The sequence below is a fragment of the Cercospora beticola genome, chromosome 5 (genome assembly GCF_033473495.1).
Source record: "Cercospora beticola chromosome 5, complete sequence".
Classification (NCBI taxonomy): domain Eukaryota; kingdom Fungi; phylum Ascomycota; class Dothideomycetes; order Mycosphaerellales; family Mycosphaerellaceae; genus Cercospora; species Cercospora beticola.
Genome location: NC_088939.1, coordinates 4,916,245 through 4,943,883, shown reverse-complemented (window position 1 = coordinate 4,943,883; position 27,639 = coordinate 4,916,245). Strand labels below are relative to the sequence as shown.

The window sequence follows — 27,639 nt, the reverse complement described above, 5'->3', positions numbered from 1 at the left end:
TTTACCTCGCACTACAGTGTCTGCTAACAGCACACCTCGTATGCATGGGACATCTCACACCCATCGTCTCTTGCCTCGTTGCTGACGATAAATTGAGTCGATCGTGCAGCGTAAGCGGAGAGCTATAGGCAGAGTGAATATGATCGAAGCTACAACCTTTACTAGAGTTCTGTCAGCTTGCAAGAGTTCGACTCCACGCGACAACGTGGCAGCGCGCGGACGAAGCGTGCTCTCGCAGAACTTTTGGCACTTCCCGGCAGCGTGCCAATCTTCATATCCATCGCTGCAAATGTGGCGCAATCGTGCACGCTATCCCGGCTCTTCGGCAGTCCTCAATTTGGTGCACGATAGATGTGGCTTGCTCTGGCGTACCCAATTCGTATGTCCAAACTTTCACGACCATTGAAGAAAGTCGCCGAACACGACTGTAGGGAGCCTCATCGGGCGGCTTCTGAATAAAATTCAGCGATGGCGGTGCTCGTAGCTTGGAGCAAATTCATCAGACGGCTCCGGAGACATTTTATGCATGAGCCAGTGCCTCATTCACATGTCTGAATGTTCAGCGCAAGGCTCTGAGTGCCACCCACTTACGATGTCACGCGTCAATTGCCGGGCACTCCGTAGTGCTTGCAATCGTGTAGAGGTTCTTCGTCGCTGCGCAGAGAAAACGGCGTCAAACTCCCGCTCGAACTTGGCGAAATGCGCAGGCTTCTCGAGCCTCTAGGCATGATTCTCCACGACAGCGTAGCACTCTGTCTTCTGATGCTTCTGCCATGATCACGAGAGCGACGTCGTGGTGGTATCTTGATGCGTGGTGATGAACCATAATGCAGGAAAAGGAAGTGGAAGGAGAATTATGCGGAGGGCGTGCAAGAGGGTTAGGGTTGGAGGTTGGAGAAGAGGCAGCCACGACTATGAAGCCGAATGGCCGCATCTCGTCAGCGACCATAACCTGGGTGTGAAAGACAATTTGCTGCAAGACGCACTTTTCTTCGTCTCCAATGATTGACCTACAGATGTGGCTGTGTGTAAGTACATACAAGTACAGTGGCATGTGCAGCTTTTGTGGCCTACGTCATCGCACATCAGTCTCCAACGCAAGAGCATATGCAATCGGCAGAACCAACGTCAGGCAATGGGTGAAGAGAAAGAGAATACGCGGAAGAGAGAACCAATGTCGAACCATATTAACATCTTCATTCCATTGTCGTAGCTGGGAGTAAGCCTCCGGTAGTAGTATCTCATGCAAAAAACCGCTTGCTGGTCGTCAGATCTACTGACTGACCTTTTCTGACGCTCTAATCACACACACTCATGCCGCATCTATGTCTTTGATTGAAGTCCCGAGATCCCATGTTCCGTGACGCCAGTACAATCAACCAGCACCATGCAACTGACATCGCGCTATTGAGGCGAAGAACCAGTCTAGTGCTCCAGCAGCCTCAAGCTACCCTGCACGACCACGTTCTCGAGCACCGATCCAGGTGGAATGTCGATGGTGCTGCCCTCGGTGGCCACAATGATGACGGTACCCTTGAGCACCACACCGCGGCCGAGGTTGACGGCACCAGTGATGGTAAGGTGGTCGAGCTCGAGAATCTTGGGGATCGACGGGATGCGGGACTGGAAGTTGGAGACCTTCTTGAAGTCGCCACCAAGCTTGATGAGTGGTGCGGGACCGAATCTGTTAGGATCCATCACCAGCTGACCGTGCTTCAGCGTGTAGAGATCGGACTTGACGAGCATCAAATCGGAGCATGTCTTGACTGGCAAGAAGCGGCGACGCGGCACGTTGACACCGTGAGCGTTGTGGAAGTGCTTGATGGCAGCACCAACAGCGGTCTCGAGCTGGATGATGCTAACATCCGCCTCGCCCTTGTTGTCCGCTGGAATGCTCTTGCCGTTGGGGATGATCTCCATGGCGAGCTCATTGTTCTCCACCACGCGCTTGACGGCACGCAGGTTCATCCAGATGTTGTTGGTGTTGAAGTACTTGAACTTCTTGATGCTCTTGAACTCGTTGACGTATTGCTTTGGCACTTGAGCAATTTCGAGCAAACGAGCCTGGCCCTCGTAGTCAATGATGGTACCACCCTTGACATCGGCCTTGGTCTTGTCCGTCAACTCCATAATGTACTCTGCTTTTGACTCCACCATGTGCTGCAGGATGTTCAGATCGACGACGGCGCCGAGGTTGTCTGCGTTGGACAAGAAAAGGATCTCGACACCGCGCTCGAGGAGCTTGTCGAGGATGCCGGAGTTATAGAGCGATTCGAAAACGTCACCGTGTCCTGGTGGGTACCAGTCGGCGATCTTCGAACCGGCGGACTTGGGGGCAGGGAGGAGCGAGTCCTTGAGGATACGTGGGTATCGCGATTGATTGAAGGTCATGATGTCGATGTTGTGGCCCTCGTACTTCTTGATGATGGAAGCGGTGTCGGAATCGGTGTTGAAGGAGTTCATCAGCACGAATGGGACGTTGACGTCGTATGTGCGGTTGAGGTATTCGATCTGGCGGACAGACAGGTCGAGGAAGGACATGCCCTCACGGACCTCGATGACAGACTTGGGACCAACACAGCCCATGGAGGTACCGAGACCACCATTGAGCTTGAGGACGGCAAGCTTGTTCAGGAACTCGACAGATTCGGAGTTGCCCAAGCTGTTGTAGTCAACGACCTGCTCTGGCTTTGGTGGAGCAATGCGGTTCCAGTCGATCTCGTTGCCCTTGGCCTTGTCGTTCAAGTAGCGGCGGAAGAGAGCGAAGAAGTTGTCCATCTCGGTCTCGAATCGCTTTGCGTTTGTCAGTCCCGTCTCCTCAACTGTTTTGTACGCTTGGGTTGTACTGACCTTCTTCTCCTTTGGGTCGGTGACACCGTCTGCCAAGTTGTTGAGGGCATTGCGCATCTGGGATGCAGCAACGGATGTGGAGGTGTTCTCGAAAGCCTGATCGAAACCCATTGTCAGCTTCTCATATATCTCTTTTGCAAGCGTGCTCGCCATCTTGTAGTGCGGTATCGTCTGTTCTACGGAAGATGGTGTCGAAATCGATGCAGTGACATCTTAGGCCAGGCACGGGTGCCGAGTCCAATGAAGAGGTTGAAGTGAACGTAGTCGGAGGTGGGCTTGTGCTGGTGCAAGTGAAGCAGTGTCGAAAGCTGCTCCAGCTTGCGCAGTCGTGGGTCCACAGAGAGTGGCTTTCCTGGCCCGATTCACCATCGACGTTCCAATGATGTGTCGCTTAGAGTGAACTGTGTTGAGAGAGCCTTTGCGTTGCCGAATGCTTGCCACGCCGTCAAGCTCTCCATTGTCGCCGCTCCTGCTGTCTGATGCTCACCGCCAGAAGCAAGTTTGGCACCAGACTATTTTGCCAGGTGGAATCCTATGCCGGCGCTGGCATTCCAGCTCACGCAGAAGTGATGCTGCTGCCAACCTGCTCTCGCCACCGCCGCCGCCGCCGTGTACGCAGTAACAAAACAGAGAAGAACTTACCACGTGGGATTGAGACTTGCCGTGGTGACGGCCCTCGGCCTCGCCATTGCCTGGCTTCAGGCGCGATGGCAGTGCGTCCTTGATGACGGAGGCCATGTCTGCGGTTTGTGTGTTGATGAAAGAGTGGTGGATGTCTGTTGGGCGAAGCGGTCAGTGTCAATGTTAGGCGAGCAAAAAGTTTGGCCGCGTTGAAACAGGCAGCTCTGGGCAAGAACTCACCCCGCAGTGATGAGGTCAGAATTCCCTCACTTGTCGAAGTCGAAGTAAGAGGGACAGGCAAGAGAGAAGGAGGATGGAAGAGAGCAGGGCGAGGGCGAGGAGCGGTGGTAGTCTTGGGATTATTTATCGTTGCCCAGAGCACCAGGAAGCTGCTGCCCCACCATCGCTGCACCTGCACCTGCCTCGACTCTGCAGGGTTCGCAGTCATTGGCCGCTAGGAACGCTCTGTCCTCAACGATACGGCGAGATTGCCTCAAAGACCGCCCGTCACGGTAACTCGCAGGCAGAGCTGTTCCCCATCAATGTCATGCTGCAGCCGCTACACACCTCTCTTCCCGACGCACAGCTGCAAATAGACGCGTCCAGCTGTCTTGGTCCTCGCCACTCTGCCTTCGCCGCGAGTACTGCCGAGAAACCGACCAGCACAAAGCACAATGGCACGATCAAGCGATGGTGACAATCTCGTGCCTATCACGGCCAGCTGCCAACCCACCCGAGCAGTATATGCGCGACGATCGCTCGTTGCGAATCGGAGCCCATGCCTGATGAACAACATGGCGGCGAAGAGCGTGCACTGTGTCCTCACACCGACTCTTGTCGCTTTCTCATCGCGACAGCATCATGCCTGGCCGAAATGTCTCAATTGACTTTCGGCACGCCTCGCCACTCCACGCTCTCCGCCTTCGACGGCGAGAGCCTCATCGCGATGCTACAGAATTTTCACCCCTCCAGATGCACCCCAGAGTCTGCTAAGACAAGACGCCGAGAGCGGTCCCCAACCAATCTCCCACGCCTTCTGCTGCTGGTGTTGTTCTGAAAATCGGCATCTCACGGCACATCCTTCCTCCTCAAATTTCTCGGCGGGAGCAGACGGCCGCGTCGATCCTCAACTGACCTGCAGGTCCGGCCGGCTGCCCAGTCGACGCCACCAAGGTTCTAACGTTTCCACGTGCACCATTGTAAGGACGACGACCATGTTGGACGTGTCGGCGGTGTGCGCCGCTGGCACATTTTGCATATACAGTAATCTTCCCGGCCTACAAATGGATCGCGCACCCAGCGGATCGTGCTCGCGAGCCATACTGCTGCACACACGCTCCTGCATGCACCCATCAGACTCGTGGGCACCATGATATGAACGACGTACTATCGCCAGGCTCGGCAAGCACGCGCGTCCAACCTCACCATCTTCACATTTTTGACACGTACCTGCATGCCCAACTCAACCGCGCACAGGGAAAACTTTTGCTTAATATATCTTCAATCCCAATCCGGGCGGTGGAGTCTCCGCAAGCATCAGCCTCATCGATATCGTCTCGACAACAACAAGCTCGAAAGCAAGCCTTGTATCCACCGCATATATCAAATGCGGCAACGGATGACAGCATCTCCACCGCCCCTACTGCATCGAGGCTTGAGCACAGACAGAATGGTTTGGTGGGTCACTACGACTAGCAGCGGGCCTCGACGGAGCACGCTCCGCGTTACTTTGAAAAAATGCGTTGTCTCATTGCACAAGGAACATCGTCCCTTTGAGCAATGAGGAATCTGCTTCAAGGATCCTTCAATTTTCGCAGCCCTACGTCCACTTCACAGCCCTGCCGTCTGCCTCCAAGCCTCAACCTGAGTATGGCTTCACAACGCTCAATCCCGCCAGAGTCACAGAAAGTGCATCATGCGAGGATACGCTACTCTGCGCCGCCTGTTCAGTAGGCACAGTTCTCACAATCTCAATGATCGGGGCATCCGCAAAAGCAATTGCCCTCGGCTTCTCGATCCGCAGCCGGAATCTTGAACCTGGCGATAGAGCCTGCGGCTGTTTCCGCAGAAGCTGAGCGTACACATATTCGACCAGCGTCTCCAACGTCTCGTACGCGGTTTCCTGCACGATCTGTTGAATTGTCAGCCAGCCGGACCACGCAATGACTTCAGTTCTGCCAAAGACCTAGTCAGACTTACATTGACGACCTCCTTCTCCAGCGCAAACAAACCCTCCTTCTGCTGACTCTGTTGATCTTCTGTCCGCCACTCTAACCCAAAAGTGACGACGAGTGGCTGCTTCAGACCCCGCTCGTACGCGTTCACCCCGATCAAGGTTGGGATCCCTACATCTCTCGCCTCGAATCCTTCCTGGACTTGCTGCTTCTCTCCGTTCTGATTCCACGTTGTCCTCCTCGAAACCACAGCCCCACTTCCCAGCATACTCCCCTTTGGCAAATGTACTTCTACCACACTCTCCTTCACAACGAACTTCCCCTCGCCTTTCAATGCTAGCTGATGAATTGCTTGCTCCGTCCCTGACAGTACATCTTCTACTGTGTGTGAAGATGTAGAGTTTGATCGAATTGCTTTGGCCAAATTCCCGTAATGAATCGTGCTATCGTCCAATTTGTCTTTCTCCGATGCACTTTGAAAAGTGGAATGTAAGAGCAATTTTACATTTAATGTCGCGGGTTGCTCTTTTTGATTCCCCCAGACATCTGGTGTGAGGATGGGAGATGGCAATTGGAGGCCTTGAATTTCGATCTTGTCTTGAGAGGCGTTTGTATGTTCGGCTGAGGCCATCTTGTGCTTGACTTGATGATTCGCCTGAAAGATCGTGCTCACTGAATCGCTTCTTGGCGTATGAAGGTGGGCGTCTTTGTGCTTCGTTCCGTTGACTTGGTGTGGTGGAAAGCTCATGCAAGGTACGAGCTGTCGTCAAAGAGCGAGGTGACGACTCGTGTCAGCTTACCTGGTGTGTTGAGGGGAAGAATCGGAGAATGATGGAGTGAGATCCACTATTGGATTTCGCCTCAGGCTTCTTGCCCGCTTTGCTTGAAGCGAGACGAGGAAGTGGTTTCTGAAGTCTTGCAATAATTGGAAATTTTCGTACAGATTGTGTTACACGAGCTTCGACAGTACCTTAGTTTGGTCAAGTGGTCGGAATCACACTTGCCATCTCCAGCAAAGAGAGTCGTGGAAGGTTTGCGACTTCTTTTCCGGTGCCAAGCGCAAAACTCCCGGGACGGCTATTGACTAAACGAACTAACTCCACTGATCCTTGCACGGATTGCCATAGAAGACTGGGATATCGAGTTGCATGATGGAGTAGATATATTTATGTGAGTGTCAAACGAAGCAAATGCTGAACATATACAATAGTTCACCGCCTGCGTAAGCACCTCGACAGTGCTTTCTAAGAAGCAAACCGAATCTCCGTATCCAGTATCACGATACTCGTCGACAAACCTTGCACATTCATTGCCACCAATTCCCGATCACTCTGCAGACTATACGACAGATTCCCCCAAGGCTGATTGACGATTTTACTGACACTCTCAGGTAATGGGATCACGACTGTTTCGTTATGCGAAGCTTCTGCGACGTTTGCGAGCATTATCATCAGCTGGCCACCGAAATTCCATGCTGCGATGTCGATATCCGTCTTCCCTGTCAGGTCGACGTGACGCTGGTGGATATCGTGTCCATGTGTGTGAGAATGGGAGAATGGGGAGCTTTGAGAGCCGTCGATGATGGAGATGGGGTTGCTTCCTAGCAAAAAGTCGCTGATGGGAGATTTGGTGAACAATTTCGCCATGTGGCCGTGTGCTTCGTGCAAAATGTCTGAAGTTGGGAAGAGCCAGCTCATCATGACTTTTGCGTTGTGGTTCAAGCTGAGAATCATCATGACCCATGTTTCGAGAGGTGTAGGATCACGGGTCCAGTAGAATTCACCTGAGAATGCTTGCAGTACGCTCCAGAGGGGCTTGTCGGGACGTTCGAGCCATTCCTCGTACGCGCTGTAGGTGTCCAAACGCGTGCTGATGTCTCGAAGCGAGCCGATGCAGTTATCGCAACCGCAGTCGCCATAGGTCTCGTTGCAGGTGGTGTTGAACTTCCGACTGAAAGATGGGTCGATGCTGACTGGGTAGGCGTCCTCCATTATGAAGTCCGCGCCGGCAGTGTAGGGCTCGAAGTAGTAGTTATCGCAATTCAAGGCTAAGGCTGTCGGATGATATGGATCTTCTCGCTTCAAGAGGTCGTATGTGAGCTTTGTGGAGTTCAAAGCATACTGCCAGCCATCGGGCTCATCGGCCGTGTACCACGTGAGGAGGTTGGAGCGATCTTTCACTAAAGGTATCTGCTCGGCTACAGAGCTCAGATTGCGATAAGAGTGTCGCATATCATACTGGTACCAGAGGTTGGTGGAGTCAAGCCAGTCGCAGAGAAACCCAAGATCTCCATCAGTGAAAGCACATACTGGGTTGATGGCATTGAAACCGAGATTCTGGTAAACCGTGACGTTCGTGAGGGAGTAGTTGAGATACCCACCACAGCTTGTGTAGAAACCAAAAGGCAAGAATGGTGTGAATTTGTAGTCTGTGGCATTATTGGCCACGATGAGTCCGCCGTTGAGGTTGTCGATCTTGACTGTACTTCCATTATTCTTCGCTGGCAAGAAGTAGAAGTCGGCGTCGGCTCTGTATGTTGCAATGCTTGCACTGTGTCTGACTGTGGCAGAAAGATGGATGGGATGGGGCGTCAGTCGAGGCTCGAGCTTCGCAAGATCAACTTCAACAAGGATTCCCCGAGACCCGACTGGTACTTCACCAGCTGCCAGCAGGTGTTGCGTCTCGTGATTCCGAATCTCAAACTCGAAAGAAGCGTTTATTTTGTTCCTTGGGGCTGCGGTAACAACCATGCCATCGGGAAGCGGCTGACCATGTATACGAGATATTTCAGCATCGACAATGACTTGTGCGTTCTTCTCGCTACTGTCATAGATGCTGTGATGAGGTTGGACTTGTACATGCAGCAAAGGGCTCGGTGCAGGTGCAGGAGGCTCAAGTCTGCCTCCAGGCTCGAAGTTGGGCGAGCTGCAGCGTAGTCAGCCCCATGCATGTGCTGCCGCGATTCGTCTTTGCAATACCCAGCTTCATATGGCTTGCCGCACCACCTGGGTATGTCAGTATGGCTGCCAGAAAGCCCGCCAATATCTGCCTGTGCTGTTGCAGTAGCGCTAACGCTGATCAGATACAGGATCAGACGGGGCCATATCCACGACATTTTGAAGTTGAGAGGTGAAATTCAACATCATGTTGTGGTCCATCGTTAGAGAGAAAGCTGCGAAGCTGCGTACACCGACTGGCGGCAGTCACGGAGATGGATGTCGCGTTGATCGGAGATCCTTGTCGCTGCTCAGCTCCTGCTCGAACAGACGGCAGAAACGACAACCCATATTGAAGCCGCAGCACCCGATCAAGACGACATGTGCTGAGTACAACTTACGCATAATGCTGAGACTATGCATGAGCAGGTCGTGAGTTGAGAAGGACGGCGCGGTGCGGTGACCTGGACGCGAAGTCAATGCTTCGTTCGGCCTTGGCACAACAAACAATCTCGGCCAACTTCGGTCTTCCTTGCTCCTTGAACATCGCTCTCTCCTACACATTCGAAACTACATTGTCCGCTTCTGCGTGCCACATAATATCCCGTTGGTCCACCAAGCCAAGCGACCTGTGGTGCTCGCCTTCTCCGACTTGCACAACCCGCCCCGTGGCGTAGAGTCGTAAGATGCTGTTGGCGACCTGCCTAGTTCAGCGCCGCTCGGCCGGGCCATAGCAGCTTCAGCATGACGGTAACGTCCCTTGACTCGGTCGTCATAAGCGAAAGAGCGTTCAATCACGACAAATAACTCCTGGAAAAGTATCTCGGCACATCGATTTCGCAAGCAAGGTCGAGTATGTGCAATCGGACATCATCCGTCCCCAATGGCATCGACATTATCATCAGAAGGCTGCTTGTGAGTTTCCCTCATGTCAATGGCGCGCCCTCCGCGTCCATGAACGGAGCCGTGAGAGACACGAACACCAGTCTGTAACGCACGAGTTCCTCTAGAAGGCATGCAACTTGACCAATTGATCAGTGTTGGTGAAGCATGCTACTGCTTCAGTAGGGGCCGCAAATGTGGCTATCTCTTGGTGAGCTCATTTGCAAAGTGTTACCTGCAATGCTTCACTGGTACCTGGATGTCACCGGATGTGTCCGGACAAAACATGCAACGAGGCTTGCCTGAAAGGCATCATGCTAACCCTACTAGTCGCGCCTATGATCTCGCTCTTTGTTATCCTCGGTACCTGGATGTACAATGTTGCACCAGCTTGTCGGATCTGATCTTCGTGTGACGAATGGCTTTGCGGAACGACATTCAACACCTGTCTGCTGCAGGCCAGACAAAGAGAAGAACCGACAGATCACCTGGTCTATCAGCTGAGCGCTGCTGGTGATACTCGGTACAGGTCTCATTGAGAGCCGAATACTCATGCAGTGGAGCTGGTGATGGCGGAGAGACATCCTCATCCATCATGGTGGCCAGCTTAGTCGCTGAAACGAAACTTCAAGATCACTGATTCGACCGATGGCAGTTCACCAACATCTTGGCCTCGTTCAAGCCAATATTGCACAGGCACTATGTGACCAGTCGCGCAAACCGCGAGTACGATGAAGGAGTCGGACGGAGTTTCGCACTCATGACGGCCGCCCTGAAGCCGCTGGCATTGATCAGATCGTATATATTCCAAGGAGATTCGACCCACTGTTTTGCGCACTTCCATCACAGCAGACTCTCCATTGGCAACAACAACTACCAATCATGGCGGGAGTTTACAATCTCTTGCTCCTCGTCTTGATCTCGCTCGCTTCAGCATTCCCTCAGCCATCTCTGGACGCGAGACAGGCGTCCACGACCGATGCCCCATCTTGCTCCACGGATGTGCCAGCTTCTGCTCTATCTGTCTGCATCTCTGGTGGCGGTAGGGCAGCGATCACCAGCGTTTGCAGGAGCTTGACATCCACTGCCATCGTGTACGAGACAGTGTCAGTTGCCCATCGATCGATACGATGCTCCCGGAGCTCACGATGATCTAGACAAGTGCCAAGCACCACGACGAGAACCACGACCGTTGGCACCTCTTTCTCCTCGACCGTCACACGCGTTTCGAGCAGGTCGACGACAACAGTGACGACAACGTACGCACTCCATTGAATTTGAGTTGTCATCTGCGTTCTGACATGCCCAGCACCTACACCAGCACCGTCAGAGTGACAAGCGGAACCACGAGCAGCCTTGCTGGAGTGGTCACCACTGGCGTTCTCAGGTAAACCGTCGTCGGCTTGAGAAGCAGAGCTCTCACTCACAACTTGTAGCACGAGCTTCCAATATACGTGCCCGAACTCAGCAAGACCTACGCCGTTTCCCACGTCCACGCCTCCTGATAATACCGTGGGTATCTTCCGCAGACAAGCGAGCGCTTGTCTTCCAGTCCTGCGTAGGAAGTATGGCGACGATGGAATCATCGACGCTTGCCGATGCCTTCGTCCCACAAGTTCAATCGCCACTATCACGGCCACACTGACAGTGACCGCGTTCAGTGGTGTGGTATCTGTTACTGTACGAAGCTTGGACCCTCTCCCCAAAGCTGCACATTTTTCTGACATCTACAGGAATCGAGAACTGCAACTTTGCGCACCACAAGGACGACGACAACTACTACGTTCACGGCCACCTCCGTTGTCAGTTCTGATATTGCGACCTCGACCACGGTATGTACGTTGACCCTTCAATGTCGCAACCAGACTCATTTTGCTCGCAGATTCCGGACACCGTCCCATTCACTAGCACTGTTACGACGACAGATGTCACCACAGTCACTACTGCATATCCTCTCCCAACTGGCCGCTTCCGAATCTTCATGAATATAAACGGACAGAGGCTCTACGGAAGGAACATCGAGGCTGCCAGCAACGATAACGGAACAGATGTCATCGCACTCGTGCCCGGCAGGAATGGCGCAGCTTCTTTCGGATTCAACAATCTTCTCAACTTGATCCTCTCGGGCACCCAGACCAAAATTGCAGTTGAGCAGCAGACTTGGGCAGTACCTTTCGTGTACCTTGTTCCGAATGGCCTGCCTCTCGACGATCCTTGGACTGCTCCGACCTTTGCTCCATGTGACGCTACCCTCGTCGCAACTGGAGCTCAGTCAAACTACGTCTTCGCTGCATGCTTTGGTGGAAACGAGCCAAATCGTCTTCTTGCCTTTGGATCTCGTGGAGTCTGGTCTGGGAGCAGCAGTGGTGACGGTGATGCCGCTGAAGCTATGCAGAATGGCACCTGTATTGCTGGCGCAGTGGGAATCGAGGCTGTCTCTGGTTCTCTCACTCCCACGCCGAGCTCTCCTTCCTCGCCAGCAGAGACCACAACATCCACTGATACTTCTACCCCTGTGTCAATCGATTCTACAACTACAGAGTCAGCCACCGATACTGATCAAGAGTCGACCTCGACCCCGACGAGCGCAGACGAAGCGACCTCTCCAGGCGTGACATTCGCACCAGAACCAACAACCTCATCTACCGACACTTCTACTACCAATGAAGGACCCTCTACTACGTCCGAAACTATCGCTTCAGACGATGGGCCTCTTCCTCCAGTTACGCAAAGCCCGACTGAAGAATCGCTCGAAACTCCACCAGCCTCTCCACCTCTCGCTCGCGCTCCAGAAGGCTACTGGCTGTAGGACCACGATCCAGAGACTCACCTCAACTAAGGAAACACAATGGAAATGGCGGACGGCGTCAAGGCGTTCTTCGTTGCTGGTTCAACTTGGCTGTGTAATCGTTGGGAAGGTCGATGGGGCAATGACCATGGTCTGACAATGCGATGCTTCTTGAGAATTGATCGATAGCTAGGTTCACCGACGAAACATATAGCAAATTATGCTGGGGCGTGCGACATTCGATCCTGTCCTTTCCGCTTGTCCGCATACACATCGCAGGTGGTGGCTACTCCAAGCTTCGATCTGGTTTTGCCCCTTGCATCGTTTTCCTCGCAGGGCCTCAATCCTTCAAAACCATCTGGACTTTCGAAAGATGCATCTGATCGAACTGCGGATTTGTCCGGAGTGTGCTCCTTCAACCATTGCCAATGATGAGGTGTGTATGGGCGCAAAATCCGTGAACGCCACACATGAACGACCATCTCTCTCAACTCAAATGTGGCTTTTCAAAGTCCTTTTGTACTTCCATTGACGCACGAGGCTGTTCCTGCCATCGAACCCTTTCTCACGCGGCGTCGCGTCAATTCCCAGAGATCATCCCTCGGCTACCCCAGAATTTGGAACAAACAAGCTTATTTTCTAAACCAAATTCGCATTCGCGCCAAATAACTGCCGCTACTATCAAGTTTTGTCGCGGCTGTCGTTGATCACTGCTGTAATTGTTTCTAGTCGTCCAAGCTTCCGTTCTGCCGGCGACGGACACCAATCCGAATACTTCGAGTTACACAGCTCGGGACTGGTTAAATACCTATGATGGTTGTGGCTATAGGCGGCTTGCGGCTGCACCAGTGTGGTGGGACGATCGCACTGCGATGGGGGGTATTCCCGACTAATTCGCGAAACGGACAGAACTACACGTTATATTAGTAGGATGGGTTTTGTGCTTTTGGAAGTATTCCCTCTCGCTCCTCCCTCGAACGTCCTGCTATCTCCTCCGTCGCAGAAGTCCATAGCATTCCAAAGGAGCATCCTGGGAACCACATATCCACCCCATCGATCAAATCCAAAATGCTCTTCTCAACACCCACAATCTCCCTCCTCCTCACCACCCTCTTCACCCCAACACTGCTCGCCTCACCCATCTCCGCCCCAGAAGCAGTCGCAGCAGCAGCAGCAGCCCCGTGCACCTCCGCCCGCAAAATCGAAGGCATCAAACAAGAACTCCGCACCATCATCTCCCACTCCTTCGCCGACGCCGCCAAAATCCCTCTCGCCCCCCTCGCAAGCCGCACATTCATCGTCCTCCCCACCGAACTCCAAACTTTCTTCGCCGTCCCTCTTCCTGTCAACGTCGGTTTCACAGCGGACACTGTTCGAGCGGAACTCGTGGCTTTGGGAACGATTTTGGATGCGGATGTTCCTGGTGGACCGGATAATGGCGCGACATTTACTGTTAATCAGAATGGGACTGTGACGGTGGATTTTGTGCAGGTGAGTTGACCGCGGCCGTCGTTGTTATGTTTTGGGTTGGTGTGTGAGATGCTGAATTGATTGATTGATAGACGGACCGCATTGCGTTGCCGAGAGTTGATGTGAGAGAGATTCATTCTTTCAATGAGCAGTGTGAGATCACGAAGATTTTGGGATATGTGAGGGGCCCTCTCGTTTAGAGGTATGGGATGACTGCTGTAAGTTCGATCTTGTAAGAGACAGCTAATGGATCACGAGAGCTCGTATTACAGAATATGGTGTCTCGATTGAGATTGCTTTTGGTTGTGCTACGTATGATTATCCACTGTAACACGTTTGCGGCAGCTTCTTATTGCTCCAGCTGTCAAATCCAACGAAGCATGCTATACCGTCGCAAGAGTAACGGAGCCGCTCAGAATTTTGCTGCCAAGCGCATGCGACACTGTTGCGTTAAGAGGACTTTGCTACATTCTTCGCACGATGCCTCTGAAGTCCCATCACTTCCGGGCTTGGACCTAATCGTTGCTGCCGCCCATTTCATCGTCGAATGATCGAAGCTTTTGGAGATCTTGTCAGACGCCACAAGAAAGCTGGGACAAACCCATTGTGCTTCTTTGCGTGTAGTATGCCTCCCTTTCAGTCTTTGTCCTCAGACTCAATGACTTCGCTCTCCTCTGCCTTAGCTGCCTTAGCCTTAGCTTTGTTTTTTGGGAGCAAAGCATTGAGCTCCTCTTCCAGAGCCCGGAGGAGGCCTGACGTTTCCATCGAATCTCGTTGCATGCGGGGCACTGCGGTGCGATCTGCTTGGTGCGGTTCAGGGTACAAGTCAGTCATATGGCCAACCGTCAGTGTGATCTTTGAGACTGCTGTGAGTTTGCTGATGGCCCTAGAGACCGTGTTGACGGCCGTCACGAAAATCGAGTGGACGACATGCGGACGACACAATTCCCGAAAGAAATCGGCCTCAGTGCCACTGTCAAAGACCAGATCCAACGTTTCGACACCGGGCATATTTCTCGAGATCGTACTGCTCACACCCGGCAGAGCCCAGGAGGTTGCAACGTGCATACGCAATGTCCAAATGTTTTCAAGTCGTGCGCCACTGAACTGAATATATAGCTGGTCCATCATGTTACGATCGATGCCGATCGGGTTGATACCGTAGCAGACTCCGACGGCCTCATGATAGATCCGACGGCATGTTGCGAGCAGCGCGAGGTTGATACCCTCATGTTTGGTTGCGAAGCTGTCCTTCGTGCCGACTCGAGCGTCTTTTGGGCAGAGATAGATCTCTGTAGCTTCGGGGTCCTGCATGCTGAATGCGTAGTAGTACACTTCATTGCGCAATTCAGCGCTGAGCTTGAAGAACACGGACTGCGTCTGTGACTCGGCTCGTTTCGAGATATAGGTCGCCATGGCCGCAGTCCGTGACTCGGTTCGTTTCGAGATGTAGGTCGCCATGGCGTCGGCTTTTTCTGTGCTGTATTGTTGTGGAGGATGAGGATGTAAAGGAGTGCCTCATGTATGGAGTGTGCCGGTATGTCTTGCGCCAGTGACGCGCGCGTATCAAAGAGTGACTGTCCATACAGCGGTGATTATCGAGGCAGATCACGGGACTCGATCAAGAGTGAACAATGCTACTGTTCACCCTGGCTGCCGATCCCTCCCGCGATTTGCGTCTTGGCTGCAGTCCCGAGTTTGTTACTCTGGGAGGGCACTTACAATGGATATCGTTCAAGTCGTCAGTTTGCTGTCGTCGATGTTGCCAGAAGTAGGTTGACGGCATTCAAGCTCGTTTGCTCTTGGGGCGCGTTGAAGTGCATCCATATTGGACAGCCTGAGAGCGAAGCCATAGCCTGCCAGATTTGCAACCACGGGATGGCCGCAGAGAGCACGACAATGGCCAGACGATAATCAAAGCGCTAGCGTTCTAAGGTCTGCACGCCAGACTGCGCTCCTGTATCGAGAGAGCTGGTCAATATCAGCTCGGCTCATTGCTGACTTTCTATCGTCAAAATCATCAATTCCGCCGCGTCGTCAACTGCTTTCGTTGCGCGCGCGTCGATCAGAATGCCTTCACCGAGACATCATCTTCCCGCTCCAGCGCTGTCTCGGCAATAATACCATGCTGGTCAGATCGACATGAGCTTCTTCGAGACAGAGAAGACGGATGAGGAAATACTCTGCGGCGACCACAGAGATATCGTGGACGATGCACTCCTCTAGCTGGCGGCCAAAATGAGCCTCGACGACATTGTCCAAGCCCTCAACGAACTTCACCTCTCGCATCGTTTTGGTACAGTTCTCCAGAGATCAGTTATGGGAATTCGTTTCACGAGGTCGCTCCTCAATGTATCGAAGAAACGAGGAATGGCGGAAAATGCACTGCGTGTTGTTTTGATGGCGATTCAGGAGGCCAATGGTCTCAGGCCCTGCAAGGACTGGATTGCCATCAAGGGGGAAGAACGAAGGATGGAGGCGACGCAGGCTTTGCTCGAGCTCAGCGGTCGGGTGGTGAAGTTTAAGGATGGCTGAGAGTGAGGGCGAGCCTCCGGAATTCTCATTCATGTTGCGTGGAGCGCTACGCTTGCAAGTGTGCATCTCATCCATGATGTTCAACTCAAGGCAGTGGTCCTAGAACTGGAGCACTCACCAGCCAGACAGGTGATTGGGGAACAGGCCGTCGATGCTGTGGACGGTGAACGACCCAGACGAGCATTCAGATGCTTGAGCATATGGCGAGAACAATGCTGATCGAGCTGCCATTACGGTAAGAGAACCCGCGACAGCTTCTAACGGAGCGTCATATGGCCCTGCTCCTGGATGCTGAATTAGCATTGCTTCACATGTAATAATAGTGGCGATGCTGTACCTTGCCATTGACCCTGTTAGGCTGTAAGCTCGTGGATGGCTCTATCACGGCTTCTGACTGTGCAGGGCCGTGCTGGAACCCTTTCTCATGCACCACCACAATCCGTGTGCGTGCTCATTCACCTACCTCTGGGACCCGCATTTTCACTTTCGTAGCACCGCGACGGTCAAGCGCCTGCGTCCCGCGCTGAAAAGGCCTTCGGACTTCCCAACACTTTGCTCCATACACAAACGTCAACCAACAAGCGCTTGCTCAAACATTCAACAGCTTCGACCACCTCTTCGCTCTTCTACATCGAACACCACCTCGCCCTTCCTCTTCGTTCTTCCACTTCTCGACCTCACCACCGGAAGCAACGGCAACTTGTGCAGGGTCACGAAGCACAACAAGGCCCCCCTTTTCATCGAAATAAACGCTCAATCAGATCTCTATACACAGCAACGATCCCTCTTGTAGAAAATGGCACCCACAGCGACACCAAGTGCTTCAGCCCAGCCAGCTGCCGGCAATGCCAACGTGATTGTGGTGTCCAACACTCAACACACCGTGCCGGTGGATGAAACGTTCGAGACAGGCATGCTCGATGGCGAAATTCTCTGCGGAGACGTCCAGGAGATTGTCCACGGTCGGCTCATGCAGCTCATGGCCAAATACGACACCAAGGTCATTCTCCAGATGCTGGTGGAGCTTCACAAGGCCGGTGCGAACGACGGTTTCGAGGTCCTCGCGACGAAAGGGCTCGATGCTCGAGTCACAAAGGCTTTTAGGTGGGCAGCTAAGGGGTACGGCTATGGCGAATCTCAGGAGGAGGTTCACAATTTCCGTGAGCAGGTGTTCAACCCTACCGCCCTCGCCAATGGTCGCGCCGCATCGCGCAACCACGCTGTGGAGAAGGCACAGGATGTTGAGATCGCGAATGCTGCAGATCTTCTGCTTGGACTAGTGGAGAGTGCTGATATTGACGAGACCGAGGGCACTGAGCAGTGAAGAGACTCGAGTCTCTTCCGGGCTTGGCTCCTGGTCCATATGAGTGTTAGTACATACTCTCATGCATACCTTGAAACACATACTAACCTGTTCCCAGTACATCATAGCCAGTCTAAGACACTGCTCTGGTTCTCATCGCCCATGGAAGGGTTCCAATAGGCCCCTTCAAGTCAGTCGAGCCATACATCTTTTCGAAATGATGGACTGACCTTTGAGCCTAGAAGCATTTCATGGATCTCCCGTACATACTCTCCTGTTCTCACGCCGCCATTGGCACCAAACATACAAGACCATCCGCCGAAGGACATCGATGGCCGGCGGAGGCATTTGAGGAACAGTGTACCACTGGTTCGAGGGCGGTGTACACTTCGTCATTTCTGTTCTGATATGGCATCAGCGAGGCGTTCGGTGGATATACCCCTTTTGCGCTTGGAGTTTCTCGTTCTTCGCAAACACACTTGATTGCTTTTCACTTCCTTGCGACTCATTTTGTTTTCGTCGTGTCTTCTGCCCTATCGTGCTCAACTGATCGAAAGCCAGCGCCATAATCGTTCTGTAATGCTGTATGCGCCCGTAGCATCAAGGTGGCGAAGCCTTCTGGAGGGCACTGAGGCCTTGACCTGGAGGGCCCGGAAATGGCAAATGACCTACTGAAACCACTTCTTTCGCATCACAGAGCTCACAGGGAGGTAGCAGCGGGATGGAGGGTCTTCGGCAACTGTTTGCATCGCGAAGGCCACAATAGTCCTCAAGTTCTGCGGCCGTGAAGCTTCGCTGGCAGAGGCCCTTCGTAGCAGTATTTTGACTTGCCAGTATGTCTTCGGGTGCTTTTCGTCATTGCTGATCACACGTCCTTCTCTTCGTGTGAAATTCGAATTTACTCCGAAAGTTGGGCGTAAGCTTTGCATTCAAGCAGAGAGTAGCACATGGCAAGCCACATGCAAAGAAGCTCTCTCCTTCACCACAACCTTCTGATTGTCTGCTTTATTCACTGCAAACATGTTTGTCTGCTGATGTGCGCCGGTACCTCAAATACCCTCTCTGTCAGCCTCTCTAACAGCTCTCTTCCACTTTTCAACACACCTTCTGACTTACCGACTTCGATCGCCCTTCACACCCTACACTGTACACCTTCGACGAATTTGTACCTACTTGGAACCCGCTCGAGCCGCTTATACTACCATATTCTCACTATACACACATCCAGTCAAAATGGCCACCAACCCAACAAACATGGCCCTCTTCCCACCTACCACCGATGCCGGCAACAATGGCATCTTGCAGAACATCGTTTGGCAGGGCCGCAACGTGCCAGCTTACGGTACCATCGACCAAGCCACGGGACAATTCTTGGTCCACCACATTCCAGCAGACACCGACTTCGAGCTGTGCGAGCCAGACGGGGTTATCATCGGCACGGTCGACTCGGTGAAGAATGACAGACTGCTCCAATTGCTGTCAAAGGATCCAGACACCCAGTTCGGCATCGTCGCCAAGATAGCCGCCGCACATGGCAATGGAGTGCTATCACAAGCTAGCCTTGCGGCTCGTGTCGGACAAGCATTTATATGGATGAAGGATCAGCTTGGTCTGCCGGATGTGGCGCACGTCAGGGTGATGTTTAACATCGCGCGTAGGAAGAATGGCTGCAACCCGGCGGGAGGTCTAGCGACTCGGATAACCTGGGTCAACGAGGGTCTGAATGATTGAATGTATGCTGGAGACGTTCGGTGGAATCGTCAGGAGAGTCAATTTGGCGTGCTCAGGTAAGAGAATTCTGTATGAAGCATGATCGTCTCCAGCTAATCGCGAGATGCAGTGGTCACTAGGAGCGAATGTGGTCAGCTGCTCATTCAGAGCTGCGCGCAGAGTCATGGGATCGTTGGGAATGGTGCGGAGCGTGGAGAAGCCCAGCGAGGAGATCAAGCTTGCTTTCTCTGCGGACATATATTAAAGCGAGGCGCTGTCATATCGCAACCTTCCACAGAGCGAGCATTCGAGCGGCTCGAAATACACACCTTGCAGAAGCAGATTTTGGTCTTCTCTATTTTCTTTCCAAGTGCAAAAGCCTTCATGTCGCTGATTTGTACAGTGTCAAAGAGTCTTGAACTATAGCAATAGACCTTGCAGTATGCGAGCGGCGATGTTGAGAGTGGAGGTGAAGTCGCGATGCTGGCCTGGCTTCCTTTCTTGGCAGCTCCAACCCGCGCACGAGTCATGTTCAGTCAGACATCATGTCCATACATTTTTATTCGGCGCGATTCAAAAAGCCATGCAAGTATCTGTTCTGTACAATTCTAAACCAATTGCGCAAGTTTTGGTGAGAGGTGCACGCGACATCGGCTCGAATATATCCTTCTGTGCTGCTATGATCATCTCTCGATTCAACACAATCTAGCAGCCTAAATACTCCCCATTCTTGTCGACATCGCTAGTACTGTAGCTGAACTGATTAATATACAGCACGGAAAGCTGACGGAATTCCACGTATTGAACATGTTGATGCATCGTTCTTGTGTTCCCGCTCTCTTCCACCCCCCCTCTATGATCTCACCGCTCACTCGGCCATTCGCAGTCACCTAATGCACTTACCCGTCAAACAGTCATAAAGGAGGAACATTGCTGCCTATCATCAACAAGCCGCCGTAGTGCAGTGGTAAGCACGTTACATTGTGGTCAATCCAATTCTGCAAACTGTGAAAACCCATGTTCGAATCAGTAAGTTGGCTTCCACCAAACCAAGCCCACAAGTGATCTGCAGAAGCTAACCCGACAATAGTGGCGGCGGCAAGAACGCTGAGGTAATTTTCGTTCGTTTCCAGGTTGACATATGTTTTGCACTTGCATGGACACTTTGGAGTAATCGAAATCGTTGGGCGTGGGAGGCAGCGTCGAGCCGACCCTTTTGACAGAGCCGGACTTTTTTTTTTTTTTTTTTGACTTGATGTCACGTTTCTCGGCTGTACATCTTGGCTATGCTGATCAATAAATGCTACACGATTACTCATTACTCACTTGACTGTCTTGCTGAGCTTTGGCTTCCGCCCAACGAGAAGCTGCTTGAAGTTCCCGCTGCAACAGCCACGGAATCTCCCACTTTCGTAAAGCAGTGCAGTCGCCAGGTCTCATGGGAACCCTGATCCCGCGTAAGAGCATCTCCTCGAACATCGCTCGCCCAGGATCCTTTGCTAGATCTTTATCGAGATGGCCGAGGCCTGCTTTTTGCCATCGTACGTCCTTCTGCCAAGCTCTTTCGAGGACTATCGTGAGCGGCAACAGTGGCTTGCACTGTCCGACTTCTTGCAAATCCTTTTTCATCAGGCCCTTCATCCCTCGTCGCCTCTTGAGGGAGTCCGCCGTGTTTTTCTCGAGCCGAGGTTGTAAGCTCAAGTCGACAAGACTCCTTTCATCGTCACTCAGTGGCCGCGTTGGCGAGGTGTCGTATGGCACGTAGGAACCGGGGACCAAGTCTCGTGAGATACCCACGACGAACTTGCCAGCCCAAGCCTTGAACAACCTGGACCGATTGATATCTTCTGCCTCGGTCGGCGAATAACTTAGCAGGCTCGTGAGAAGTCTGTGACGCAGATCTTGCGACGCCTGTGCCGCTACGCATGCGTATCGCCATATCACTCTCAGCATGTTGTAGTACTTCCTGTGCCAAGCTATCATAAAAAGTGACTGATAAGTGATTTCATCCGGGACAAGGGCTCCAGGTCTGCCGACGTTAAACATCTTCAACGTAGCTATGGCCGAACCCGCGTCAGTATTGACCAGTGTCGGACTCAGAAAGGTATTGAGGGTCGCTGTGTTCGGCGGCTCAGTCCCTCTCTTTCGGAACTGTTCCATCAGCGTGGCCGCTTCATTTGTCTTGCCGAGCGATAGCAGAACGTGAAGCATCCCATTAAGGGCGTCGACTGTCAGCCAGTTATAGTCAGGGCGTCCAAAGTCACGTGCAACCTTCTCATCGTACATTTCTAGGAAGCCGTCTGCTACACCCTTATCGCGTAGGTACGCTGTGAGCTCTTTGCGTATCCGGCTTCTGATGATAGTAAGCAGTGCAACATTGTCGTCGAGCAGACCTTTCTTTCGCATAAGCGAAATAACGGTGTCTGCCTCATGAGGTACATGCTCGAAAACCAGAGAGTGAAATCGAGCCCAAATCATGGGACCAGGTATGCGATGGCGGCGCATTGTCCTCAGGACGAGCTCAAAGTTGCACCAATCTGCATTGAGTGAAGCCGCAGAAAGCAGCGCATCAAAACTGCGTTGGCCAAGAATGCGACCTGCCTCATTCAGTGCCTTGGATATTCGGCGGATTGCATCAAGCCTCTCGTGTTTTGCTAAGTACCGGAAAGCATGACTCGTAGACAGGTCTCCAGAGAGCTTTGAGGTGACCGGATTGGTGAATAGCGATATGAGTTCCGCGACAACAATAGCGGTGTCCAGACGAGTTGAGCCACCATGATCCGGGTCGTAGAGAACTTTGTGCTCGATTGAAGTCAGATCAATAACATAGGCAGTGAAGTCGGGTACCGTCTCCAGCTTTGGTTGAGTACGGGGTAAATGTCGTAGTTTCAGGTCCCTCTTCTCACGGGCCGTAGACCACACTGAACGAATCAGCCCATTATCAGCATGGGTGGCATTGGCTGCACCGTCAGGCTCGTGCTCGCCAGTGCCGAACGGGTGGTCACGCTCAAGCTCGCCTGCGTTGTCAGGTTCGATCTGTCGACGGAGTTCCTCCCTCTTCAACCGAGATCTTGTCTCGGCAGTATCAATAAATGAGACTTCAATGTACCTGGGCAGGAAGTTGAGAGCGGACGAGTTCTGAGACACGTTTCCCTGCAAAACAAGACCAGTGAACGCACCCGATCGGCCCTCAACAGAATAGCTCGAGCGCATCTGTAGATGACATCCCGTGCGTTGCATGATTTCCAAAATCGCCATCTCCTTGTTAGGGCGAAAGACAGCAGCCACGCCTTCTGGCAGCGTCACAACCTCACTGACACGTTTGTAGTGACCTTCTCTCGTCGGCGTGGCCTGGTCCAAAATATGCAGCACGCGTTTCCAAGCATCAGGACTTTGCTGTTTGTGTCGCGAAACGCGCCTGGCTGCCTTGTCGATGTCCCCATAATGCCTGTACAGCTGTTGCTTGAAATAATTGGCAGAGTAGTCCGCGCCATCTCTCAAACGAGGCTCTATCGTGCCGGTATCCTCTGCGCAGATTGGCGCATATGTTTCAGTAGTGGCTGCCGACTTTGCGGTCGAAGGAGCATTGTAACCAGATTGAGATGTCGTCTGACACCCTATCAGAGCATCCTCCGCAACAGCAGCAGACTCTCCTTCCTGCTGCTTTTCTGCTGCCACCGCATAGCTGCGCACTGCCGCACCGACGGCTTTCCGAGGTATGTGATCGCGACCGGAGCGAGATCTGCTGCCGACAGTGTCTATTCCCGAAGTCCTAAAGCTGGTGTAGCCGCGAGGGAATTGGGTCGGATGTTGGCATTGCAGGCGGGTGCGTTGTGTCGAGTTCTCGGCGCGTCCGATGGACTTGATGATGTCGCGAAGAGGCCTCTTCAGAGTGCCACGATTGCATTGCATCTACCCGCCAAATGTCATCGTCTGCAATGTACTTGATCGGAGTGGGAAATGTTGCTGCTTCGGGAGTGCTGCTCGCCGTCTCCGCAAAGAAAGTTCGGCCACGAGCCGAAACCCGCGCGATCCTTGCATCATCCGCGCCAAGCCGCCGATCATCAAGGCGCGTCGCGTCTCCAATCTCGCGTTTGCTTTCCACCTCACCACTTTCACCCATTGCACTTTCACATTACCCGCACTCCACGACGCATTGCTTTGCTATACTTCACGCGACTGGATCATGAATTCATTGTATACGTAGCATTCTGGATCAGATTCTTTGACAGACGAGGATCGCCGACACGAGACATCAGATCCTACGAGCAATCATGTCAAGCTCTCCGAGAGGACTAGAAGACGCGCTGGTAGCGAAGCGGCCAGCTATCTCGAGAAACGTGTTCGAAGACGACGGCTCTCCCACTCCATCTCCAGTCCGAAGCTCAGATTTCGATGTCTTTTCACGAAACGCGTCGAGCCAAGAACACGGCAAGTCGGCGTCGAACAGCCCAGAGACACGCGATCAGCCACAAGTAGCAGACCCAGAAGTCAACGAAGATTCAGACGACGAACCTCGAAGACCAATGGGTAGATCTGCGAGACGTATGCTTGGAGGCGACCAGAGTCCATACCGGAGTCCAGAGCCACGTCGCGTAAAAGCACCTGAGCACAAGCAACCCTCGAATGACCCACAGTCCGATGACGAGCTTTACACTGTCACTCCTCAGCTGGACTCTCGGTTCCGCAGCCAACCGCCATTTGTTCCTGCAAGCGCGGCTCGGTCCACATTGTTTGTGAGCCCTGCAAAGACGACACAGAATGACAGCGATGATGACCTCCCCACCCGGCCGACCGGGATGAAATCGAAATTAGCAGCGCTGGTCGCTGAGAAGCGCGCCGAGAGGCTGGAGAAGGAAGCAGAGGCGGCAAGCAAGACATCTGATCTTCCGGACGAGATTGTGGAGGGCGCAGAAGAACCGGTCAATCCTGAGATTGAACGTATCCTATCCGATGCCGCGAAACCAACTCGTAAAGCGAGTAAAAGAGCCTTGCTGGAAATGGAGCGCGAGACTCAGCGCATTGCTCGTCAGCAGGCGCTTGCGCATCAGATGAAGACGAAGAAGAAGTTCACTACCAGCGACCTTTTCGCCAAATTCAACTTCCGACAACCTACTGAGGCACAAGCAAATCAAGCTGGCGACAGTTCTGCGTCTTCAGCACCCAACAGTGACGCTATTGACGCACCATCAAGAGAACCGCCGAGCACTCCACCTTCAAGCCCGCCCACACCACTGGATCGCCAGAGAGCGCTGGTGGAACAGGGTGCATTGAGCAAATTGAAACCAGTCAGGGAGGACAGCCTCAATAGTCTCGCAGATCTCGACGATGATGAGGACCTACCTGATATCGGCACTGTCATGAGCTCCGCGCGTAATTCCAGGCCTGTGGAGCTTGAAGCTACAGTTGTCCAGACGCCGAGCTTCGGGACTGAGCCAAAGAGGGGCCTCAAACTGGCAAGGTTGGGCAAAAAAGCCATGGCGCCGCCTTCAGATGACAGCAGTGATGATGATCTCGAGATCGTGCAGAATATGCCCAAGCATCTGAGCGTCTTTGACCGAGCCAAAGGAACCATGCAGAAGCATAATACAGATTCCAGAGCAATCCATCGACTGAAGCATCTAGCACATCTTGGTGGGGATGACAGCAACACAGGCCGACGAAAGCACGGCAAAGCCCGACCAGGGATGAATCCTGCCGCACTTGAAGCCCAATTGCGTCTTCGTGCTAAAGAACAAGCCAGAGCACAACAGCAGGAACGGATTGCGGAGTTGAAAGCGAAGGGAATTGAAGTCCAGACGACAGAGGAGCGCGAGCGGGAGCAAGAGGCGTTCGAGAACCTGCTCGAGAAGGCCAGGATTGATGCCGTTGAGCTTCGCAAAGCTGAGAAGGCAGCTGCAAAGGAAAACAACGGTGGAGCCGACATCAGCGCGGATGAGAGCGAAGACGAAGACTATGTTGATGTCTCTGGCAGCGAAGACGAGGCGCCCTCTGCCGAGAAAGATGGCAACGACATGGTGGATGACGCTGCAGAGGAAGACGACGAGGATGAAGAGGAAGAGGATGGTGAGGATGAAGCGTCCGTAGAGGAGCGCATGGATGAAGAGACTGCCGGCAGCGCAATGGCTGGGGCAAAGACTGTCAACGAAGACCTACCCGACCGAGCCAGCGATGAAGACGAGCTGAATCAATCGCGGACGCCCATGATCGGCAGAAAACCTCGAAAATCCCGAGTCGTACTGGACGACGAGGACATGAGCGATCTTGAGATTTCGAAGCCTCCGCCGACCATCGCACAGACACCGACTCAGACACAGGACAGCGATCCCTTCGCAGCCTTCAACTTCGATGCGGGACATCAAGCGAGTTCGTTGATGAGTCCTACACAGATGTTCAACGCAACCATGCAGACCCCAACACAAGACATCCAGCAAGACTCCATGGATGTGCTAAATCATCTGGTACCACCAGGCTCGTCGACGAGGCCACCTCCAACATTCGCTGTCCAGCCTCAGTTCACTCAAGGCAACGGTAGCCAACCGGATCGGGTGCCCAGCAGTCAACTACCTGAAAGTCAACAAGTCAACCTCGCATGGGAAACTCAAGCTCCTGAGACTCCTATTCAAACCAGCCGCAAAGCGGGATCTGTAGTCGCGAGTGAAACCCCGGGCTGGGTGCCATCACAGGATCCTGGTTTGCCTGCCACCTGGCAGGCTCCTGCTCTTGCACGGGAGGACACTTTGCAATCACTACCCGACCAGGAGACCCAGTCCACGGTGGAGCTGCGCGTGAGCGAGTCGCCTGCCCCAGCCCCGAAGCGAAATCGACTTGTCCGCGGCCCACGTCATGCTGTGCAGGATAGCGGGGATGAGGATGACAGGGTGGAAACATCCCAAAAGGCCACGAAAAAGGACGCCTTCAAGGAAATGGCTCGCAAGCGCAAAGAGGCCTTGAGCGCCGAAGAGCTGGCAGAAGCTGAACGCGAAGCCAAGCAGATGATGGACGAGCAGGCCGAGGAATCCGAGGACGAGTATGCTGGTCTGGGAGGTGATGACTTCGTTGCTCCAGAGACCGAGGAGGATCGCGAGATGATCGATTCGAGCCTGATCGATGTCGATGAGCGCCAGCTCGCTGCACACTTCGCCGAAAAGCAACGGCTCGCCGATGAAGCAGAGCATCAACGATTGTACAAGGATCTGATGACTGGAGCACTACGCAGGAAGCAAGCCAACATGTTCGACCTTGACGAGGATGAAGACGACCTTGCGGCAAGACGGCGGCAAATGAAGCAACGCGAGGAAGCGAGGAAGCGAAAATTGCTTTTGCAAGACGAGAGTATCGCAAGTCTAGCGGAGGGTAAACACAGCGTAGGCAAGGACGCTTTCTTGAAGGCCATTGCCGATGACGATGAACGTGACGATGATGTCCTGGACCTGTCTGATGTCGAGGATGATTCTCAGGTACCCGCCTCTTTATCGGACAGTCAAGCTTCTCAACAGCCAGACGCTTCGCAAGTGCCTCTGCAAGAGGTCAGCGGCAACAAGCGTCGCATGGAAGATGCGCCTTCAGAAAGACCTCCTGCCAAGCAGCGCCGCACTCAAGCTTCTGCGTTCAGGGCGCCGGCGTCCCTTTTAGAGATTCAAGATTCTGTCAGCTTCCTCCTCGAAGAGCCGAATGTGCCACTTGCAGGACCAACCGCTGTAGACTTGAGTTCTGACTCTGAGCAAGAGCACGAGAAGGAAGGCGCAGACAATGCTGCCGGGTCCGAGCAGGATGAAGAAAGTGATGGTGTGCAAGAAGAGATGGCTCGCCAGAACGATGGCGGATATGCTCCAGATCGCGTTGCCATGCCACCTCCTCGTCTTCCAGCTTCGCAGCGTCGAACAGCGGCGAAGCCTTCTGTCGTGAACCGTCTGAGCCTCAAACGTGCTAGCAGCACGTCGGAGAACTCTGCGGCAGGCTCGCGTACAGCTTGGGGTTCTGGCTCGCAAGGCGGCGGCTTCAGGGCTCCTTCTCTACTGCGCAGAGCTACCACGAATGGTGCTGCTCAAGGAGCGAATGATCGCGGAGTGAGCACGAGCATTGGTCTTTCTCGTCAAGACAGCGGAGGTAGTGCAACTGGTGTCAAGATGGGAGGTTCGAAAAAGAGCTCGCTGGCGTATCAGGCGAGAGATGCTGAGAGGAAAGCCATTGTCGAGCAAAGCGCTAGACGAAGAGCAGAGAACACTGCTAAGATTGCCCAATTGCGGAGGAACGCTAGCAGCGGCTTCGGGAAGGGACTTGGTGGCAAGTTTGAGTGAAGGACGCCATCAAACAACGGATGTACAGATGTCATTCTTGTGGGCTGCAAGTTCTCCATAGCAGATTTGT

At 53.2% G+C, this 27,639-nt stretch overlaps 10 protein-coding genes across 10 annotated transcripts; 5 read left to right on the top strand and 5 right to left on the bottom strand.

The window, feature by feature from the left end:
• Positions 1-1,425: 1,425 nt before the first annotated feature.
• FYU1 (putative UTP--glucose-1-phosphate uridylyltransferase) lies at positions 1,426-3,919 on the bottom strand (the record flags this gene model as incomplete). Its single annotated transcript, XM_023604832.2, has 4 exons — positions 1,426-2,793; positions 2,851-2,946; positions 3,493-3,626; positions 3,712-3,919. The coding sequence occupies 4 exons, from the start codon at positions 3,917-3,919 to the stop codon at positions 1,426-1,428; spliced, it is 1,806 nt and encodes a 601-aa protein (XP_023460455.2).
• Positions 3,920-5,329: 1,410 nt separating this feature from the next.
• Positions 5,330-6,276, bottom strand: RHO25_009050 (uncharacterized protein; the record flags this gene model as incomplete). The annotated part of the gene is made up of 2 exons (XM_023604831.2): positions 5,330-5,602; positions 5,671-6,276. 2 exons carry the CDS (start codon positions 6,274-6,276, stop codon positions 5,330-5,332), a joined length of 879 nt encoding a protein of 292 aa, XP_023460454.2.
• Positions 6,277-6,889: 613 nt separating this feature from the next.
• Positions 6,890-8,760, bottom strand: RHO25_009049 (uncharacterized protein; the record flags this gene model as incomplete). The annotated part of the gene is made up of 2 exons (XM_023604830.2): positions 6,890-8,570; positions 8,624-8,760. The coding sequence occupies 2 exons, from the start codon at positions 8,758-8,760 to the stop codon at positions 6,890-6,892; spliced, it is 1,818 nt and encodes a 605-aa protein (XP_023460719.1).
• Positions 8,761-10,345: 1,585 nt separating this feature from the next.
• RHO25_009048 (uncharacterized protein) lies at positions 10,346-12,272 on the top strand (the record flags this gene model as incomplete). The annotated part of the gene is made up of 6 exons (XM_023604829.2): positions 10,346-10,569; positions 10,621-10,722; positions 10,773-10,850; positions 10,900-11,143; positions 11,197-11,295; positions 11,346-12,272. The coding sequence occupies 6 exons, from the start codon at positions 10,346-10,348 to the stop codon at positions 12,270-12,272; spliced, it is 1,674 nt and encodes a 557-aa protein (XP_023460720.1).
• Positions 12,273-13,319: 1,047 nt separating this feature from the next.
• RHO25_009047 (uncharacterized protein) lies at positions 13,320-13,921 on the top strand (the record flags this gene model as incomplete). The annotated part of the gene is made up of 2 exons (XM_065603138.1): positions 13,320-13,742; positions 13,814-13,921. The coding sequence occupies 2 exons, from the start codon at positions 13,320-13,322 to the stop codon at positions 13,919-13,921; spliced, it is 531 nt and encodes a 176-aa protein (XP_065459210.1).
• Positions 13,922-14,357: 436 nt separating this feature from the next.
• On the bottom strand, positions 14,358-15,182 carry RHO25_009046 (uncharacterized protein; the record flags this gene model as incomplete). Its single annotated transcript, XM_023604828.1, has 1 exon — positions 14,358-15,182. One exon carries the CDS (start codon positions 15,180-15,182, stop codon positions 14,358-14,360), a length of 825 nt encoding a protein of 274 aa, XP_023460713.1.
• A 1,870-nt stretch (positions 15,183-17,052) lies between these two features.
• Positions 17,053-17,580, top strand: RHO25_009045 (uncharacterized protein; the record flags this gene model as incomplete). Its single annotated transcript, XM_023604827.1, has 1 exon — positions 17,053-17,580. The coding sequence occupies one exon, from the start codon at positions 17,053-17,055 to the stop codon at positions 17,578-17,580; it is 528 nt and encodes a 175-aa protein (XP_023460714.1).
• Positions 17,581-18,792: 1,212 nt separating this feature from the next.
• RHO25_009044 (uncharacterized protein) lies at positions 18,793-19,290 on the top strand (the record flags this gene model as incomplete). The annotated part of the gene is made up of 1 exon (XM_023604826.1): positions 18,793-19,290. The coding sequence occupies one exon, from the start codon at positions 18,793-18,795 to the stop codon at positions 19,288-19,290; it is 498 nt and encodes a 165-aa protein (XP_023460711.1).
• Positions 19,291-20,580: 1,290 nt separating this feature from the next.
• RHO25_009043 (uncharacterized protein) lies at positions 20,581-23,181 on the bottom strand (the record flags this gene model as incomplete). Its single annotated transcript, XM_023604825.2, has 1 exon — positions 20,581-23,181. The coding sequence occupies one exon, from the start codon at positions 23,179-23,181 to the stop codon at positions 20,581-20,583; it is 2,601 nt and encodes an 866-aa protein (XP_023460712.1).
• A 362-nt stretch (positions 23,182-23,543) lies between these two features.
• On the top strand, positions 23,544-27,569 carry RHO25_009042 (uncharacterized protein; the record flags this gene model as incomplete). Its single annotated transcript, XM_023604824.2, has 1 exon — positions 23,544-27,569. One exon carries the CDS (start codon positions 23,544-23,546, stop codon positions 27,567-27,569), a length of 4,026 nt encoding a protein of 1,341 aa, XP_023460717.1.
• Positions 27,570-27,639: the final 70 nt, after the last annotated feature.